The sequence below is a fragment of the Epargyreus clarus genome, unplaced genomic scaffold, assembly GCF_041222505.1.
Source record: "Epargyreus clarus isolate Ecla_fem2 unplaced genomic scaffold, WU_Ecla_fem_2.2 ptg000019l, whole genome shotgun sequence".
Taxonomy (NCBI): domain Eukaryota; kingdom Metazoa; phylum Arthropoda; class Insecta; order Lepidoptera; family Hesperiidae; genus Epargyreus; species Epargyreus clarus.
The window spans coordinates 4,297,790-4,317,068 of NW_027332227.1; the positions used below are offsets into that span (position 1 = coordinate 4,297,790).

At 35.4% G+C, this 19,279-nt stretch overlaps 2 protein-coding genes and 1 long non-coding RNA gene across 3 annotated transcripts; 1 reads left to right on the forward strand and 2 right to left on the reverse strand.

Moving 5' to 3' along the window:
- Positions 1–1,271: 1,271 nt before the first annotated feature.
- LOC140750219 (uncharacterized) lies at positions 1,272–4,053 on the reverse strand. Its single transcript, XR_012103180.1, has 2 exons — positions 3,682–4,053; positions 1,272–2,971 (listed from the first exon to the last, which is right to left on the reverse strand). It is a non-coding gene; the product is annotated as an uncharacterized LOC140750219 (long non-coding RNA).
- A 185-nt stretch (positions 4,054–4,238) lies between these two features.
- DNApol-zeta (DNA polymerase zeta catalytic subunit) lies at positions 4,239–16,252 on the forward strand. Its single transcript, XM_073083278.1, has 20 exons — positions 4,239–4,594; positions 4,710–4,831; positions 5,306–5,434; positions 5,860–5,954; positions 6,160–6,962; positions 7,038–7,215; positions 7,305–7,396; positions 7,487–8,847; positions 8,924–9,028; positions 9,260–9,944; positions 10,465–10,656; positions 11,258–11,378; positions 11,691–11,935; positions 12,245–12,405; positions 12,832–12,969; positions 13,364–13,501; positions 13,930–14,120; positions 14,721–14,948; positions 15,133–15,325; positions 15,904–16,252. Exons 1-20 carry the CDS (start codon positions 4,537–4,539, stop codon positions 16,063–16,065), a joined length of 5,397 nt encoding a protein of 1,798 aa, XP_072939379.1. The 5' UTR covers positions 4,239–4,536; the 3' UTR covers positions 16,066–16,252.
- LOC140749999 (uncharacterized) lies at positions 16,243–19,112 on the reverse strand. Its single transcript, XM_073083277.1, has 5 exons — positions 18,483–19,112; positions 17,789–17,911; positions 17,375–17,521; positions 16,999–17,220; positions 16,243–16,760 (listed from the first exon to the last, which is right to left on the reverse strand). The coding sequence occupies exons 1-5, from the start codon at positions 18,975–18,977 to the stop codon at positions 16,512–16,514; spliced, it is 1,236 nt and encodes a 411-aa protein (XP_072939378.1). The 5' UTR covers positions 18,978–19,112; the 3' UTR covers positions 16,243–16,511.
- Between the last annotated feature and the right edge of the window lie 167 nt (positions 19,113–19,279).

The following is a 19,279-nucleotide window of genomic DNA, read 5'->3' on the forward strand; positions in this document are numbered from 1 at the left end:
CCGCAAGCGTATTATGCCGTCGCCGCTACGTCTCCGGGGAACGGAGGTAGCCTGGCAGACCCATGTTAAATACCTAGGATGTAGCATCGATCGCTCGTTGCGTATGACCCCGCAGGTGGAGCACTCGATCCACCAGGCCCGAGTGGCCCGAGCGATGCTCCGACCGGTGCTTACATCCAGGTTACCGTTACGAACGAAACTAGGTATCTACAAGACCTACATTCGTTCCCGACTCACCTACGCGGCGCCGGCATGGTATGCGTTGGTCTCTAGGTCGAACCGGCAGCGTCTCCAAGCGCAGCAGAACCTGGCCTTGCGAGTGATCGTGGGGGCTGGTCGCTACGTCAGGAACGACGTGTTGGAGCGCGACCTTAAAATGCAGTCCGTGGAGGAGTTTGTGGTCCGCCTCGCTCGCTCGATGTACGAACGAGCTGAGGCCGGACCACACTCCCACCTTAAGGGGTTCGCGCCCCTTCACGATCGACCACCTGAGGGGCGGCCGCTTCCGCGGGAGCTCCCAGGGTTGGTTTCTCCCTCCGACCATCAGGAGGGGGACTGCCAGTCTGGTAATTTGACCGAGTCCTGTACCCCCCGCTAAACAGCGGGGTTGGTATAATTTTAATGTTGTCTCATTATATTATAATATTATTAATAATATTATATTATTATGAAAGAATATTAAAATCTGGGGGGTATTCACCCCCTTGAGAATTTGCCCGGGCAAAGAGGGTACCCTCGAGACCCGAATAATCCCTACCCACCCCCATATTGCAAACGCAGACGCGGCATATGAGAGACCGGTGGGTATGAAGTCCCATCTTGCACTTGCCGGCAAACTTATCTGTGCGGGTAGTGTTTATTAGCAAAAGTAATTTGTTGCCAACATCATAAACGATTTTACAAGTTCCCCGATTTGAAAAAAAAATCATAATAAAATTTCATAACGTAATTTAATAAAATTTATTTAGATCTTTTTGTCAATAAGTTCAAATATTAATTTGGAGTTCTTCTAAATTTGTTAATAGATCAAGCCAATTTTGTAATAAAAAATCTGCACTACAATAATAATTAACAAGCATATTAATTTTGCTAAAATTTTAAATCGCCCATAGCCTAAGACGACTTGACACGACTTTTCTAGGCATCTCTTTCTCTATATGGGTTCATATATATATCTTTCGCATCCTTTGTAGGTTTATCATTCTTCCGAGGTCTTTAGCGTTGCGAAAAAATTATAAATGACGTAGGTATATTGAAATAATACCAATAAGGACAGAAAAATACTTTATTTTTATTATTACAATAGTAATATTTACTTAATCTTATTACAAAAAATGAGATCTATAAAAGAAAAAATATCACAAATAATAATATAATTAAATTAAAACAAAGCATAATATTCACCATTTGTGTTACAATATTTGGTGGCTACCCAGACCTACCTAGCGTAGGTATATTGAGCATACATTTTATGAATAAACACAGGCTTGTCACTACAAAAAAATAATGAACAAAGAATTATATAATATAACAATGCAAATAAATATATTCTTAAATTTCTACTTAAGTTTTATAACATTAAACTTAAACTTAAAGTTACTACAGAATTTTGGTTGACTAGTGTGTATTACATTTACAATAAAATAAGTTCAAGGGCACATGATTACCTATTATATTTAATATCATAAAAACTACCACGGTTACATAGTTTACATCAAGAATATGTAGATAAACATGTATTTGAAATGTACTGCACTAATAAATAATAATAACTATCAAGCAATGCAACAATATGTACCTATTAATTAGGTGCTTTCCACAATAGAGATTTTCTATATAATTTAGAACAATCACACCAATAAGATAATAAGATTTTCACTATGTGAATACAGTATCTAATATAATATTCAATAGTGTCAATGAGATTATTTTCTTTATAAAAAACAAGAAATGCTTCAAAAATTATGAAAATTAACTTTCAATATTCTTATTCGCTACAGTTTATCATATTTTAACAAATAAATAGGTAACGTACCAAACTGAAGTTACAGGTCATTATGATGTTAAGGACCTAAGTATCACATAATTGTACAGGATTTAATAAATGCATACAAATCATAAGAACCAATATTCTTGAACCTAAAAGACAACCAATACAGAAGATATAAATCTAAAGTTTCGCTTATTTTCCTATTTGAATATAGTGAAACAACTACATATAATTTATAATATGTAAGTCATCCTTTATTTAAGATACAAAGAGTACAACTCTTACATGTATGTAAGATAAAACAGCTTGGGACTAATCAATTACATATTGTTCATAATGTAAGTTAAAAAAACTGATAATAAAAATATCGGGGACTAGAAACCAACAGACTGATAAAGAACATATTATCATAGTCGTAGAACAAAGTCGGATCTAACAAATACCAAACTTTACAAGGCAGCCATTTCAAGTTATTAACAAACGTCATTTACTATGAGCGCATTTCAAATCTGTCGTTATACCGACAGATTAATTTGAAAGCTAAAATACATAGTTTTTTTTTGTAATGCGGTAATAATATTTAGACAATATGTTTTCCAAACATGATAAAAAGTGAATTTCGCATTTTTGTCAAATCTGTCTTTGTTCTACGACTATGGCGATATTGTTCATAATATAATTACAAAATAAAAATTTAATAGAAATAACTGACTAGAAAACAACTGACTGTAACTGACAATTTATAAGTGCCTTCGTAGGCCCATCAAATGGATACATTTCGTTTTAGTTTATAGCATGCCAAATAAGTAACCATGCTTTTTGATCCACAATCCACATAATACCCATTATCGTTAGAAACAAAACCAATGTCCAATAAATAATGTGGTTTTGGGCATCCTCCATATCCCGACGACTGTAACGTAGCTGATATATTGTGATTATTAACACACCAATTATGTATATCAACAGGGCCGAATACATCTAAAACATTATTTATATTATAAACTCCTACTCTACCAGTCTTACTTGTAATGGTGATAGACCATGTGAATCCCACAGTGAACACTGCATGAGTCTACTATTGCAACAACTGTGATCAAATTACTACTACGTTATATTTATAATGAAGAGTTTTGATAAGTAGAGATACTGATATGGCTATGAGTATGTCAAGGGGCAGCAATACACCTGTTCAACTTCTTATTTCAGAATTATTATTGCTAACATAGTGATCACTTTGCATCAGTTACACTGCACGCTCGTACTACAAATAGGATATGTAGGAACCATAGGTGATTCCTTTCCCCTTGGACAGCTGTCGTGAACAACCTATGACTGAGAAGACCTTCAGCTATAGTCCACCACACAAACCAAGTGTGGATTAATCGACTTAACACAAAACTGAGATTTTTTTAAGAACCTCCATGTGAATAAATAATTTTAAAATACAAATAACTTTGTAATTCAAAGGTGCCTGGTACCTGGGATTCTCCTTAATCCTCCGTTATGGACATCTGTATTCAACCTTAAATGTCACTGAAGTTCATATATATTGTTACCCTTGAGATTAAACTGAAACTTCTTGAATAAGGAACAAATCGGAATATAACAGTACTTTAGCCTTCTATTATAATAATCAGGTGTGGATAGTGAACTTATGAAGGATTCTATAGAATGTAGTGTCAACTTACAATTCGCCCCTTGAAATTGCTCTGATGTGAAGCTATCTCGTAAAATATGTCCACCTCATCCATTATTACTGGAAAATACATCTTGATATTATACTCATACACGAGATGTTTCTTCTTAGTTAATTATTTAACTTGAAAAATACTCAATGCATCTCCATTAGCAATTGCAAAAATGTTTACATTTTCACTTATTCGCTGTCTTGTTTGTTCTCTCTTAGCTACATATTCAGTGCGAAGATTTCAAATACCCAATTTATTTATTTTCTGATCGCGCAAAAATTGTCGCTATCGGATTACCGGAATCAGACAAATATATAAACAAAAATATCACCATTCATCAATATTGACCTTTGACATTTCGCTTCAGGCCAGATAAAGTAACAATAAAGTCTGTATAATCTCTTGTCTTTGGTTCTCAAAAGTGTTAACTTTTTAGTAGTCTGTGACACCATCGACAATTATACCAGAGCAAGCTTGTGGTAGTGACAGACTGTCAGACGTAACTGTGACAATGACAACTGACAGTTAATTCAAACTCTTCAAAGTTCAATAAGGATACAAATACAACATTTCAAACATATTTGTAAAGTGTAACTACTAGTGTTCTTATTAATTTAAATTTATCTTTACATTATTAAAATATACGATTTTAGTTCATTCGTCCTTCCCGACTTCTTTGCATATTTATAATATTTTCCTTTTTTTTGTGAAATTTATTTTCATAGAAGACAGATATACGATATTATTTAGCCTAAAAACTACAGTTTTTGTATATTTTCGGTTGTACTGACGGGTTGTACTTTAAACATAGTGTTTAAAATAACAGCGTAATAAAATGTTAGGCGTTTAGGTACTATGGAGAGAACTTTTCAAACTTCGGACCAAAACTCTTACAGGTGTTCGAGTGATAAAAGTTAGTAATAATATTCAAAACAAACAGCCTTAAATAGCATTTTTTATAGTTTCAATTATGTCCCAAGTTCTTTACTAGTATTAAATAGTATTTTTTTTATTTTCAATGATTTCAGGTTCCTTGCTAGTGAACCCAGAGTTTTCAGTTCGTATTGTAGTATGTGATCACTATTTAACGAGACCTGTACCTGGGATTGATGTTATTTACTCAGAATTCAGAGGATCCAACATAAAACAGGTACACCACAACTTGTTTTTTTTATTCCAAAATATAAATATATATGAAAATCAAGCATTGCTGAGAACACAATGTATATTAATTGTGATCCTAGCCATGTAAAATCATAGTAATGATTCTAGACACAATTTTTGAGTCATGACCATGCTTTTCACTTATTTATATATATACCTCAAGTTAACACTAAGAGTCCTACATGAAGCCCCATGGCTGGCTATGTTGCCCCCATGAGCTATAAATTGTAATGTTTAAGGGTCTCTTTTTTCCACACTTATTTATACAGCTAATTTACATATGAAGTTGGCAATATACTCAGGAGTGACAACATATCTATGATCGCCTACAAGTACAACCTGCCCTTTGGGTTGGTCATATATGTACATGGGTGACCAAGACTACATACCGTCAGATGGACTGCAAGCTAACTTGCTACTGCAATCTCATAAAAAAAAAAAAAAAATAATTTGCCTCCAGGTACCAGTCTTAAGAATTTTTGGGTCTACACCTGATGGCCGGAAAGCATGTCTTCATGTTCATGGTGTTTTCCCCTACTTCTACATACCATGCCCTACTCCAAATCCAGAGCCCCAATTTTTGTACCAAGTAAGCTCTTAAGTATATTATCTAGTTTTAGGAAAACTATTTTTTTTGTCATAGAATTTAAATTTTGCCTTTAATTTAAAATAAAAACTAAAATATGTAAATTTTCCAAAAGCATTTTTTATAAAAACTTAATGCCATTTACTCTTATATAATATGTTTAAAATCTAATCTTTCTTACTTATAATGCCTTGCTATCAACTATGTGTTGTGCTTACAAATTTGTGTTGATACACAAATTTTTAATTAAATTCCTTACATACATAAGGAATTTAATTTAAAAAGTAATTAAAGTTCATAAGTTTCCACAGGCCTATGTTTATAACTTAACCTTTATAATTATTATCATTTACATTAGACAATATAAATAACATTTATTAATAAATAAATAATAATAAAATTTAAAAACTATGTTTTCATTTTTCTAGATTGCAGCGAGCCTGGATAAGGCTCTAAATATTGCACTTAAACAAGCCACTTCAGCAAACCAGCATGTTTATAAGATATCTCTGGTGAAAGGATTGTAAGTACCTGCAAATGATATAGTAGTAAACTCCGTAATGAATATAGTTTATCGCGAGGTTTGCATGTTTTTATTTTTATTGTGAAATTCGTAGTTATAACACTTATCCATCAAATTTTACGATATGTGTTTTTTTTTAAACAGATTTTTATTTTTATTTATGAATTTATGAATGAAAATAAAAATAATTTTTAATTTGTTTCAGACCATTCTACGGATTTCATGATAAAGAACATCTCTACTTAAAAATATTTCTGTACAATCCAGGGCTCATAAGGCAAGCAGTTGAATTATGTAGCAATGGTGCTATTTTGGGTCAAACCCTTCAGCCCCATGAATCTCATCTGAATTTCACATTGCAATTTTTTATCGACTTTAACCTTTTTGGTATGAGCAATATTGATCTAGAAAAGGTTAAATTTCGTAAGTCGTCAGTATCTCAAAAGAGTAATGAGCCTCTTGATAGTCCAGATGAGTTTACTTTGAAGCCAGAAAGCATTTGCTACTATGAAGCGGATTGTATCGCGTCACACATTATTAACAGACAGAGAGTAGGCAAAGGTGATGGGATTGAAAATCCTGGATTAGAGGAAGTATGGGACCAAGAATTAAAAAGGAGAGAAAAGCTAAATGCATCAATGGCTTCAAAATCTCTTTCTCAAGGCAGAATTAATTCAGATGAGACTGATTCACATTATAAATTTCAAAATATGTTCTCTATTAGAATATCCGACTTATTGGATAAACCTGTGAATACTGATGTTGGAAATGCTAAACACATAGAAAAAATTCACTATCCAGCTGAAACATTGGATGATTCTCAATTATTTAATGCTACTGATGTCTGCGCACATTTACGGGAAAGCATATTTTGTCCAAATGTAAATAAAACTTTACAAATAAGTCCTGATGCGGATAACGATGTTCTCGATGATTTTGATGTTACGATTGTGAATGAAGATATAGCAATAAATAGCAGTTATTCATTGCATTACAGTCAAGTTCCATGTGAGTAATTTGTAGATGCAATTTTTATACTATTATCCACATTTGATTAGTATAATGTTAATATTTTGTTCACAGTGGACTCTGAAGATTTAGAACTAGTAGACATACTACAAGATTTAGATGAGAAACCAATTGAGGATGACAGTATAATGGGAACACCTGCTAATGTAGATGAAGAAAATGTAGAGCTGGATGATGCTGAATATTCAAAGGTTTTTGATGAAGATACTTTATGCATAGACAAGTCTAAAGGGTAATTATATTTTCTGAAGTACATGGTACTTAAATTAAATATAATATTTCATATATTCAAATGAAATGTTCTACAGTTTTTGATTTCAGCAATGACCACGATAATGATTCGCCTTCATGGGATGAATCTTTTTGGGAGGGTGCTACTATATCACAGTTAGATGGAACATGTGATGATGAATGTAAGGTTAAATATATCATATTCATATATCTATATTATTTTATTTCATTTGACTTAGCCGTTTAATTTTACCCAAAATGTTTATCAGCAGGTCTAAAAAAACTTAGAAAAAGGAAAATGAGATCATTTAAACTGGGATTGTCAAAGCCAAAAAATAAGAAAGAAACCAGTTCAAAAAATAAAGGTATTAATTTAGGAGACAAGACTGAATTAGAAAACAGTAATGAAGATAGTAATATTACAAATGCGTCCATAGATGAGGATTCTAATCTAAGTACTTTAAATGAGGAAGATTTAATTAAAAGTAGAAAAATTGTCAAAGAGGACATAAATTGTTTAAATATTACATATGGAGATGACGATAAAATGAATATAAAACAGATAGATTCAGAAGGAAGTGAGATAATAGTTAAGGGAGAACTAAATGATTCCGTAGATGTTATAGACTCTTCAATAAATAATGACGAAGTATCTATAAACAAAAAGAGCATTAAAGAAAAATTAGAATTTGAAAATGAATCAGTAACTAACTTAGTTAACAAACATGAATCCCTTCATCCAGGAAAAGCTGCATCATATGACATGCAAAATAAATACGAACCGATAGCTGGTCCATCACACAAGAATGTGACTGAAGTCAAAAATAAAGCTTCGGTTGCTCTAAGTGATTCTTTCGATTCGTCTCCAGATGATGACAATTTAGGTATAGAAAGTTTTTATGATTCCTCAAAATTATTTGACTATTCCCTTGACGAAAGTCACAAAGATAACGTGAATCCGATAGAAGAATTTGATGATTCTTCTACACAGACTACTGTTATCTCCAATATTAAAAAAGAAAACATTACAGTTATAAATGACCAAGACAACCTAGATAAATCTTATGGTGGATACAATATCACGAAGAACGAGGTGGATAATATCTTAATATTAGCCCCTAAAATTAGACCTCCAAGTAAAAGCTACATAATATCTACTTTAGACAAATATTTAATACCTAAGACTAACAATCCAAAACCTTTCTATTCCGACCACAAAGACGTTGGCGATAAAGTGGAAATAGGTCAAATGGTACTAAAATTGCACAGCCGACTGGCCAGAGATCAAAAGCCATTTGAGAAAGTATTAAATGTAACCAGCATCGAAGAATGGCGTCAATTATTATTTTTACAATCAAATGTAGGAGCAGAAGAATTGCCTAAACCAGACTTGCTGCAATTACTAGCGAATAATAAGGAATACATTTTACAACCAGTGAAACGTGCGCCGACCACTCGAGAGGTTTTAAGAAGTCTAGAACACAAGCACGATACGAGTTCTGAGTGTGTAGATAAAACTAATTTGGATATGAAAGAAATAAGCAAAGACCTAGATGAAATAGATAGTTCACAAGTGATAGGACTGAATGATGTTGATATCAAAAGTAGTTTAAGCTTAGAACTAAATGATAAGGTACATTTTATTTTCTGTTTTGGATATATTTGCACAATTTATGCTTACAAAAATAATATTTGTGATGTTACTGTAGGATAAAAGTAATTCGCCGCAAGTCACGATGCAACCTGATGGGTCAATTTTATGCTTTGGAAACAGTGAAAATCAAGAAGTTTTAATTGATTCCCCTACAGTAGAGGTAAATATGAACACTATTTTAAAATATACAAATTTGCACACGTATGGAGTTTCTTTCGGTGTTTCTTCATAGCGAAACACCATCCGAAGAAATGATAGTTTTGACTTACAAAAAGAGTTCCGTATGAATCAATTTTGAATAGATAATATTTGAATTTGAATGTTTCAGTTGCCAAGCTTTGATACAAGCCATAGAACCTTATATTTATAATTCAAATAAATATTTTTTCAGATGAACTTCCTTACTCTAATGCTTGTCGAAGTACATACCGCCGTGAGAGGTGATTTATACCCAGACCCAGCGTATGATGCTATTCAAGCTATATTCATAACAGTCACAAACGAATCTCCATCAGACCATTTCCTTACAAGACAGCTTACTCAAGTACTCGTAGTGGATGACAAGAGTCCCCCTAAATTTCTAGATAGATGTGCTTTTAATTCTAACGTTACATATGTGAACAGTGAAATTAAAATACTCGAAGAACTTATAAAATTGGTTCAAGAACACGATCCCGACATTATGTGCGGGTATGAAATGGAAATGAATTCTTGGGGATATGTTTTAGAGAGAGCGCAAATATTAGGCTTGGAAATTGTTCGAGAAATATCGAGGATAACAGAAAAGCACCGGCAGAAGAGATGTAAGACTGATGATAATGAATTTGAAGGGAAAATTATTGGACGAATCACCTTTAATGTGTGGCGGCTCTTTCGTTATGAATTGGCGCTTTCAAGTTACAGTTTTGAGAACTGCATGTATGAAATCCTGAAGGAAAGAGTACCGAAATACAGTTATAGTAAGCTTTCGGAATGGTGGAACAATGAATCCCGAATGTTACGATGGATAACCGTGGAATACTACTTGACGAAGTTGTCTGGTACCGTAAGAATGTTAGAAAAACTTGATATTATAAGTAAGTTCTGATTTAATTTGAATACTAAAATTTTAAGAAGTTATGCAAATCATAGGCATTAACAATAATTAATTCAATTTAATGAAATAGAAACCAAACTATTGTATGATAAAATTTGCTTTGTGAGGTTGATCATATATGCATTGTAACTCCTTACTGCTGTAATTATCTGGAATAGATGAACCACAAAGGCTCCTCCAACTCAACAGCCTCCCTACTCTTCTTTTTTATAATATAGGAATAGCAGATGAGCATGCACTCCACCTGATGGTAAGTAATGCCTATTATCGCTAAGGACATCTGTAATCAACCGTAGATAAGATGTGTTACTCCTCCTGAGGACTAAGCTGGAATATTTCGAAAAAGTATGTCTTCTATACGACACGACGTGCAAACCAAAACATAGCTGAGATTAACACTGCTGTTATTAGGTCGAAATAGTTGTGACGGTAGTGCCGCTTGAATTGAACTACAGAGGGCTCTACCGCCATTACAACAAACAATTTACTTGCCTCCTCAGACCGCACATCCGAGCTAGCGAGACTGTTCGGCCTACAATGGTGGGAGGTGCTCTCCCGCGGCTCGCAGTTCCGCGTGGAGTCGCTGATGTTACGCGCGGCACGCCCACTCAACCTGGTCGCATTGTCACCTACCGTCAAACAACGAGCCGCCATGCGGGCCCCAGAATGTCTGCCGCTTATATTTGAACCAGGTTAATGATATTTTTGAATAGACATACTCGAAATGTTTTTACCCGACTGCACGACTACCTGTATACGCTCAACGCCGTCAACATATCGACTCTTTGCATGAATAATCGCACTAGTGTTGTCCCGCGGCTCGCAGTTCCGCGTGGAGTCACTGATGTTACGCGCGGCACGTCCACTCAACTTAGTAGCATTATCACCCACTGTGAAGCAGCGAGCCGCCATGCAAGCGCCTGAATGCCTGCCGCTTATATTTGAACCAGGTTAATGATATTTTGTATAGATATGCACCAAATATATGACTACGGAGGGTAATCAGGAGGGAATACTAAATCGTTCGATTACTAAATCGGACAAGTCTAAGACACGATGCCTACTACATCCATCAATTACGTGAAACGTTTTTAGCGAGTTTCCGAAACCCTTAATTTAAGACTATTATTGTTGACGCCCCCTTAGACAAATCTTCGTTCAGACGACTCTTAACAAATTTAGATAATTTATCTCAATTGTGAGAGTAACATTGGCTACATTATTACCCTTTTCAATCTATTATTTTTAAGCAGTTTGTTTCTTTACTTATATTTAATTAATCTTATATTACAGAGTCCCGGTTCTACACGGATCCTGTGATAGTGCTCGATTTTCAAAGTCTATATCCCTCTATGATGATCGCATACAACTACTGCTTTTCGACGTGTATTGGCCGTGTGCAAAATATTATTGGGTAAGTGTTCTAGTTTATTAAAGTGTAAATACCGATAGATAATCCCACAGCTACTTACTATTTTAAATTATCCATGCTTATTGACTATTTTTCTCTTATAACTTGGATTTTTTGACTTATTTTTTGAAGTCATAATACTCTCATGACATTCAAATGCATAGAAACTAGATATTTTATGTTTTAAGCCGATAAGGTTAAGATTTTTGGAAACTGTTGAAATACATAAAGTCAACAGCAAACTTTTGCACCGCTGTTGGGCACATATTTCCGAACAATAGCAAGACCTGATCTATTCCTGTTTTTTTTCTTTAGCGACTCGCACTACGAATTCGGCGCTTGGCGTCTCCGTATACCGAAATCAAAACTAGAGGCTCTACACAAAAACGGGCTGATCCACTGGTCGCCGGTGGGCGTGGGTTTCGTGAAGCCATCAGTTCGACGTGGGGTGCTACCCGCCTTGCTGCGGAGGATCCTCGCGGCGCGCCAGGCGGTGAAGAAGGGGATGAAGCTGCAGACCGATGAAGCGGTGAAAAAGGCGATGCATTCTAGACAATTAGGTTAGTATGTTCAAAAGGTGTATAAACTTTTAAATTGCATTAGCTGCTATTAGCAGTCGACGATGATTTGTAATTCTGGTTTTGGGAATGGATTTTCAAGATTTTCTTAATGGATGGGTCAATTTGAAGAGTGAGGTTGTTGCATTGTCGATAAAACATATACGATACACATAATTATGCAAAGTATTTCTTTTGTTATGGAAAATAAAGTAAGTTACCTATGAGCCTCATACACATTTAAAAGAAAGGAGTTATATAAAGATTGATTCTAATAACTGGCGTAATAAATGGCTAATTATCCGTTCCCAGGTTTAAAGTTAATAGCGAACGTGACGTACGGGTACACTGCGGCGAACTTCAGCGGGCGCATGCCGTGCGTGGAGGTCGGGGACAGCGTGGTCGCTAAGGGCAGGGAGACGCTCGAACGGGCTATAAAACTCGTCAGGAATGATGCTGAGTGGAATGTTAAGGTTTGTGTGTGAGATTGGTATAAAAATAATTATAAAGCGCAAACAGTGTTCTGTTCGTTTACCATGCCTCTAAGGTAAGCTACCATTTTGTCGCTTAAGGTACTAATCAGTCCCTTAATTGGTTGCTGAGCGGCTGATATTATAACTAATATCTAAAATGTTAGCAACAGTTGATTGTCTAAATGTCTGTATAGATGCATAAGCTACTAAGTAATCGTCGGAAAACTTTGAACAGTCGCCTTAACCATTAGTTCATCGCTAAAGTTCCACTATTTCTCAAGCGATATAAGCCGATGCGTCAGTCAGTCTACATGGGGATTGGCACCGGAGTCTCAAAAAAAAAAATACAAAAAATATATCGAGAAGTCATAAAAAAAATTGATAAAATAAAATTTATCTTGACATATATATTTTTTAAATACACAGGTAGTGTACGGCGACACGGACTCGATGTTCGTGCGTGTGCCGGGCGGCTCGCGCGCGGACGCGTTCCGCATCGGCCAGCAGATTGCTGATGCCGTCACTGCTGATAATCCTTCGCCCGTTGCGTTGAAACTAGAAAAGGTATTGAAACTTGAATTGATTGAACTTGAAGGTTGAGTTATCAACTTACTAGTACAAATGAATGAACGGAATTGCATTTTAAAAGGTCCTAACTAATTGTGCTACAAAATAGAAATGTGCAATGAAAGTATGGAACAGTTATGTATATAGTCATTTTCCGTAAAAAATTAATCCCTAATTTCATAAAAAAAAATCCAAAAATAAAAATACAAATAAGAATATTAAATAAAACACAATTTCGCTTCTATTGAAATATTCTATATTTAGATTTTTTGTTGAATTTTTAACTAGAACCAATATCCTATTGTTGTTAATTCAATTAGATACTTTTTATAAAGTAAGACAAAATGACGACGAATGTCTTTGTTTTTTTATTCGTAAATATTTTGTGTAGGTTTATCAGCCATGCATTCTTCAAACTAAGAAACGTTACGTGGGTTACATGTATGAAAGTCCCGACCAAGAGAAACCTGTTTACGAAGCTAAGGGTATCGAGACTGTGCGTAGAGACGGCTGCCCTGCTGGTGTCAAAGTGAGTTTTTGTATTGATTATAAGGTTTTAAAAAATAAAAAATGAAAGAAAGAAAATGTTCCTGAGTGCCACTTCTCAGGTTAGTTAGTTTGTTGTTATATTTTTATGTATGATTGAGATCAGAAAAAAGTATAAATATGACCTTGGAGTTTATAAAATAACAATCAATAAGCTTTTTTTTAGCATTTTAAGCATGCTACATCTTACCTTCTTATCTGACGAGACAGAATTCAAACAGATGCCTATTCCAACAATAGAAAAAAATCTGTTTTGTTCATTTAGTGACATCTGCTGCCCACACACACAGAAGTCCAAAAATTCTTCCTTAAAGTGGAAGGGGCAGAGAGGGGTTTCATGTTCTGTTTTGGCTATATCTGTTAATGACAACCATATAAAACTGTGGCATATGTACTCGTGTATCGTTGCAGTTGCTGCAGCAGTCGCTCTGCGAGCTGTTCTCCACGGGCGACGTGTCGCGCGTGCGGCGGCTGGCGGCGGCGCAGCTGGCGCGGCTGGCGGCGGGCGCGCTGCCGCCGCCCGAGCTGCTGTTCACGCGCGAGTACCACGGCGCCGCGGGCTACCGGCCCGGCGCCGCCGCGCCGCCCAACGAGATCGCCAAGTGAGTGCGCCGCGTGACGCGGACCTGCACCTACATCTATGAGCTGTTCGTCAGTAGTGAAGTGTTTATTGTACGGCAAAGGGCAGTTGACGTTGACGTGTTGAAGTCATAAATAAGTAATCTTTGACTTGGCATGGCTTGATGGGATCTTCTAATAAAGGGAATAATATGTGTTCAGTTAGATTTTTTCTTTACATACAAATAGATTCACGTACATATAGATCAATGACACTCTGGCTGGGCCTCCGAAGTCGAACCAGAAAGGGTTATGCCACCTTCCTTTTACAACGAAGTAGTAGTGAGGTGGAGTGACAAGGTGGGTGAGGCGAGAGGATACTTACAGTATTCGGGAGGATTTATTAAAATATATCTAACTGTTTCTTTTATTGTGATACACTCGAGAAATAGCGACATAATCTAGATAAATTGTATTGTGTGTAGATTAATTGTTATTTTTCTTTTTGTGTACAAAAACTTATTAAATAAAAAAAAAATATGTGTGTAAATGTCGATATATAAAATTTGTTTACTGGATAAATTGTACATTCTACCGAAATTTTACCCAATCGAAATTAAACATAGACTTTATTTGATATCCAGACGCGCGTTGTCCCGCGACCGCCGCAGCGCTCCTCGCGTGGGCGAGCGCGTGTCGTGGGTGGTGAGCGCGGGCGCGCCGGGCGCGGCGCTCGTGCGGCTGGCGTGTACCCCGCACGAGCTACTCCGCGACGCCGCGCTCACCCCGCACGTCGCGTACTACGCCACGCGCGTGTTGCTCCCGCCGCTGCATCGGTGCTTGTCGCTGCTGGGTGTCGACGTGTTTAAGTGGTAAGTTTAAGCCTGTGTTCTACGACTACGACTGTTGCAATGTGCTGCGTGTTGTAATTGGTATACGCGTAACATACTACGTAAGTCGTGTGCTACTGCAGCCGTGAACCCGCGTTTTCTACGACCTTATAGTTTCATTGTAAGAATAAAGTTCCAGTGTAACAACGTATAACGTGTCTTACAGGTGGCGTGAGGTTGGATGGAGTCGCGAATCGGGCACAGGCGGCATCGCGCGCTACCTGCAGCGCGGGCGGTGCGCGGCGTGCGGGGCGCGGGGAGCGCGCGCGCTGTGCGCCGCCTGCGCCGCGCCGCCCGCCGCCGCCGCGCTCGCCGCGCGCGCCGCCAACACGCAACAACACCTGCGCTGCTGCCATGAAGTACGCAACATATTTTAATACCCAACGTTGAAAGAACCTTCGTCCTTGCAAATGCGTCAATAACATAGATATTTATTATAATACAGAACATCCTTTAATAAGACATAATAGCAGTAATAAGTTTCATTGTTAAATCTCACATTTAATTTATTTTTGCACAAATTGCATATGCATACTATAAGTGATACTGATGTATATCATCGTCATGATCAACCCATTCCTGGCCCACTGCTGGGCACTGGTCTCCTCTCATAATGAGAAGGATTTGGCCATAGTCCACCGCGCTGGCCAAGTGCGTATTGGTAGACTGATATTTTTTTTATATATCTCAGGTATTCAGATTTCCTCATGATGTTTTCCTTCACCTTTTAGCAAGTGATAATTAATTTCTAATACGCACATAATTTAAAAAAATAAGGAGTGCGTGCCTGAGATTTGAACCTCGGACCTCTCGATCGAGAAGCCGAGTTTCTTAACCACTAGAGTTCACTAGACTATCACTGCTTTATCTACTTTTATTTGTATTCTACTTTATCTTTATCTACTGATGTATAATAAAACATATATTGTCATTCCAGATCTGCAACTCATGTTGTGGCCACGCTCAGTACCTTGACTGTGAGAATACAGAATGTCCGGTACTGTGGCGACGGAACACCGCACAGCAGAAACTAGAGGAAATGAGGGACATCATAACTAACTTGCCGCCACAGTTTAAAGGAGAAACATTTGACTTTTAAAGCAACAATGTAAATAATATCTCAGAATCATGTTTATATATAGGAAAATTAAATTTGAAGGTGAATTATATTGATATAAATATTTATGTTCCATGTATTCAATGCCTCATCTTTATCATTAACATATTTATGAAGGTGATGCAATTTTTAATGTAATATAATAATAATAAACAAAATTTAATTGTAATCTTTTATTGCGTAAAAATGCATTCTAATCTCTTTTACTCACATAATCTTAACATATCAATATTATAATTAAATAAACAAAATTAACATCTACAAACATATCAACTCATTTGCACATAATTTCCTATAATATTTAGCTATAATGAATTTATAATTCATTCTATATGTAAATGTGAATTATCATAACTACGTCACTATTCTACCGACTATCAATTCCTTATAAAACATATATTCAGAAAATTCCTAATGAAATCATTAGTCTAAACTTCATTTGTCAAATCAACGATTTTAGAACTATCAGGTTCTTCATTACCTGCCAGTTTAGTTACAAACTGTTTTTGTTCTTCAGCTGAGCAAAGAGAGACCAGTGTCACAATAAGCCTCTGAACAAACAAGCCACCCTCACCAGTGTTGCACTTGCTGTAATATTTCAGTAGGGCACATAGTACCTTGAAGTCTACAGGAAGCTTCCAAACTGGCCAGCAGTATTTGATCCATTCTTCTAAACACTGTAAAAAATAAACATTGTCAGGAATTATTTACAAAATGATTTATTTAAGATGACTATAAAAGTAAAGTAAGCATCATGTCATTAAAAAATATTCTACTTTTTTACAATTTTAATACAAATTCATTTTTAAACATGGAATTTAATAGTTTTAATGTTGATATTTCAAAATCTACATTTTTTAAAATAATTGCAATACAAAACATAACGACTTGTGAATAATTATAAACAATTTTTACCTCAAGTGAAGGCATCAATAGGATCTCTTCCACACTATCAGTCAAGCAGTTTTCAATGCTATCACAAATAACTGTTTTGAAGAGACTCTTCCCCACACATTTTATTTGGAGCATTTGCATTATATTCTTGATATATTTGAAGTATGCTGCCTTCCTGTACAAATCTGATTCTGTATTCAGTTGTTCCAATGCATCTGAGTACATCTCATCAAGTTTTTCATCCTGAAAAATGATATATTACATTAATAGATTTAATTTTAAATATTTTTATATGTATCCTTTCCTTTTAACACAGCAGTTTTTACATATTTACATTCAAATTAGGTGATATTATGTAGTGTCTTTTTTATTTTTAATAATTTAAATAAATAAACACCTTAATGTCTGAAGGAAATATTTGGCACAGCAGTAAAGCGCAAGATTGACTCAATTCAGTGATTTTTATGTCCTTATGATTAAGTGAATTTTTAACACTTAGATATATGACATCATAGTAATTCCCATTCTCAAAATCTTCAGTTTTCTGTAAGAAAACAAATAAATATTATTAATAATTTTATAACAATGGAAAATCATTTGTTATTTAAACAAATGTGATTTGCAAAAAGGTATTTTCATAAGAAATACAAATTACAAGAGGAACATAAGTAAATTGCCTGAAAAGCATCTCTACTAAAATCAAAAGTTATATTTATAATTTATAATTGTTTTATAATTCTTTATTCTACTTTTTTATACAATAAGTTTATGTGGATACCACTAAAGTATTATAATAAAAACAAATATATACCAATTTCTTCAATAAAGCTTGACAACACATCAATCCTTTAGTCTTATTTGCTTCAATAAAGTCATCAACCAGAATTAAAGCAACTGGAAGTATCTTCAAAGATTTCACTGTCAGCTCAAAATCCTGAAAAGATATGATTCAATTAGATGCACACATACACACAAAAATAACTTAATATCAATAAATCTATGATTTATACTTGAAGTACATGATCTAGAAAAGTAAATGAAACGGGAACTTGTTTGTAATTATATATCTTTTTTAATTTTTAAGCATTAACAATAAAACAGTTTTTTTTATATAATATAGAAGTAGCAGACGAGCATGAAGTCTACCTAATGGTAAATGGTTACTGTCGCCCATGGACATCGGTAATCAAACCCAGACAAGATTAATTTCCTACTTGAGGTCATACACAGATGCCCCTCGACCTTCGAGGAAGAAGCTGGAACACTTTGCAAAAGTATGTCTTACCACACCCTTCAAACCAGAACACAGCTGTCATCAGGTGTTTGAACTTAGTGCTCAGGAGAGCAATGCATCTGTAATTGCTAAGGATATAATCTGGAGTTAATTACAGATGTCCATGAGCACTAGCCATCAGGTGGACTGCATGCTTGTTCTCTACTTCTATTGTAAAAAAATGTATATTAAATGAAAACTAAACTACAAGATTTTATAAGAATTGCTTTACTTGAAAGTGTTGCACCAGATCACAATAGACCTCAACTTGGCCTGGATACTTTTTAAAATCGTCAGTCGTCAACTTTTTGCACAGCTCGTCCAAAGCTTTATTAAACACCGCTTGGTTATCCCACACGTCATTTTTCTTTAACACATCTTCTAGTTTTGTCTCGCACTTAAGCTCGAAACATTCATTTATTTTTTTGGCGCATTCTTTACTTTTATCCGAATTCCAAGAGCAATCGCAAAGCAATTCTTTATATAAATTTAATAATGTCGCTAATATAACTATTCTATCCGATTTAATGATAGCCGGCACTTCTTCCTCGGGAGGTATTTTTATCTTCATTTTCTCCAGTACTTCCACAACAGCTTTTGTATTTTCTTCCAAACTGTTATTGCGAGTATCATACTCGGCATGGGTTTCAGTCTCATCGTAGTTTTTATTTAGTTTGGGTAAGAAACACTGATTGATAGCTTCTATTAGGTTTTCTGCATTCTCCATGTTTTTACGGGAAGATTGTAACACAAATTACAATGTAGTACGAGTTTACTACTAATGTTATAACTTTTACCTATTTACGAAAATCCGGAAAATCAATATAAACAAGTCTGACTCTGACAGTGACAATTGACCAGTGTCACTGTCAAGGATACTAAACATAGTGATGTCCTAATGTTGTTTGTGCCTATTCCTTTCCTTTATCTTCTTCTTCTTCTCCTATCGTTTATCCCCGGTCGCACGACAGAAAAATTTTTCGGACAATCTATGAAAATATATAAGCTATAATAATTAATCTTTTATAT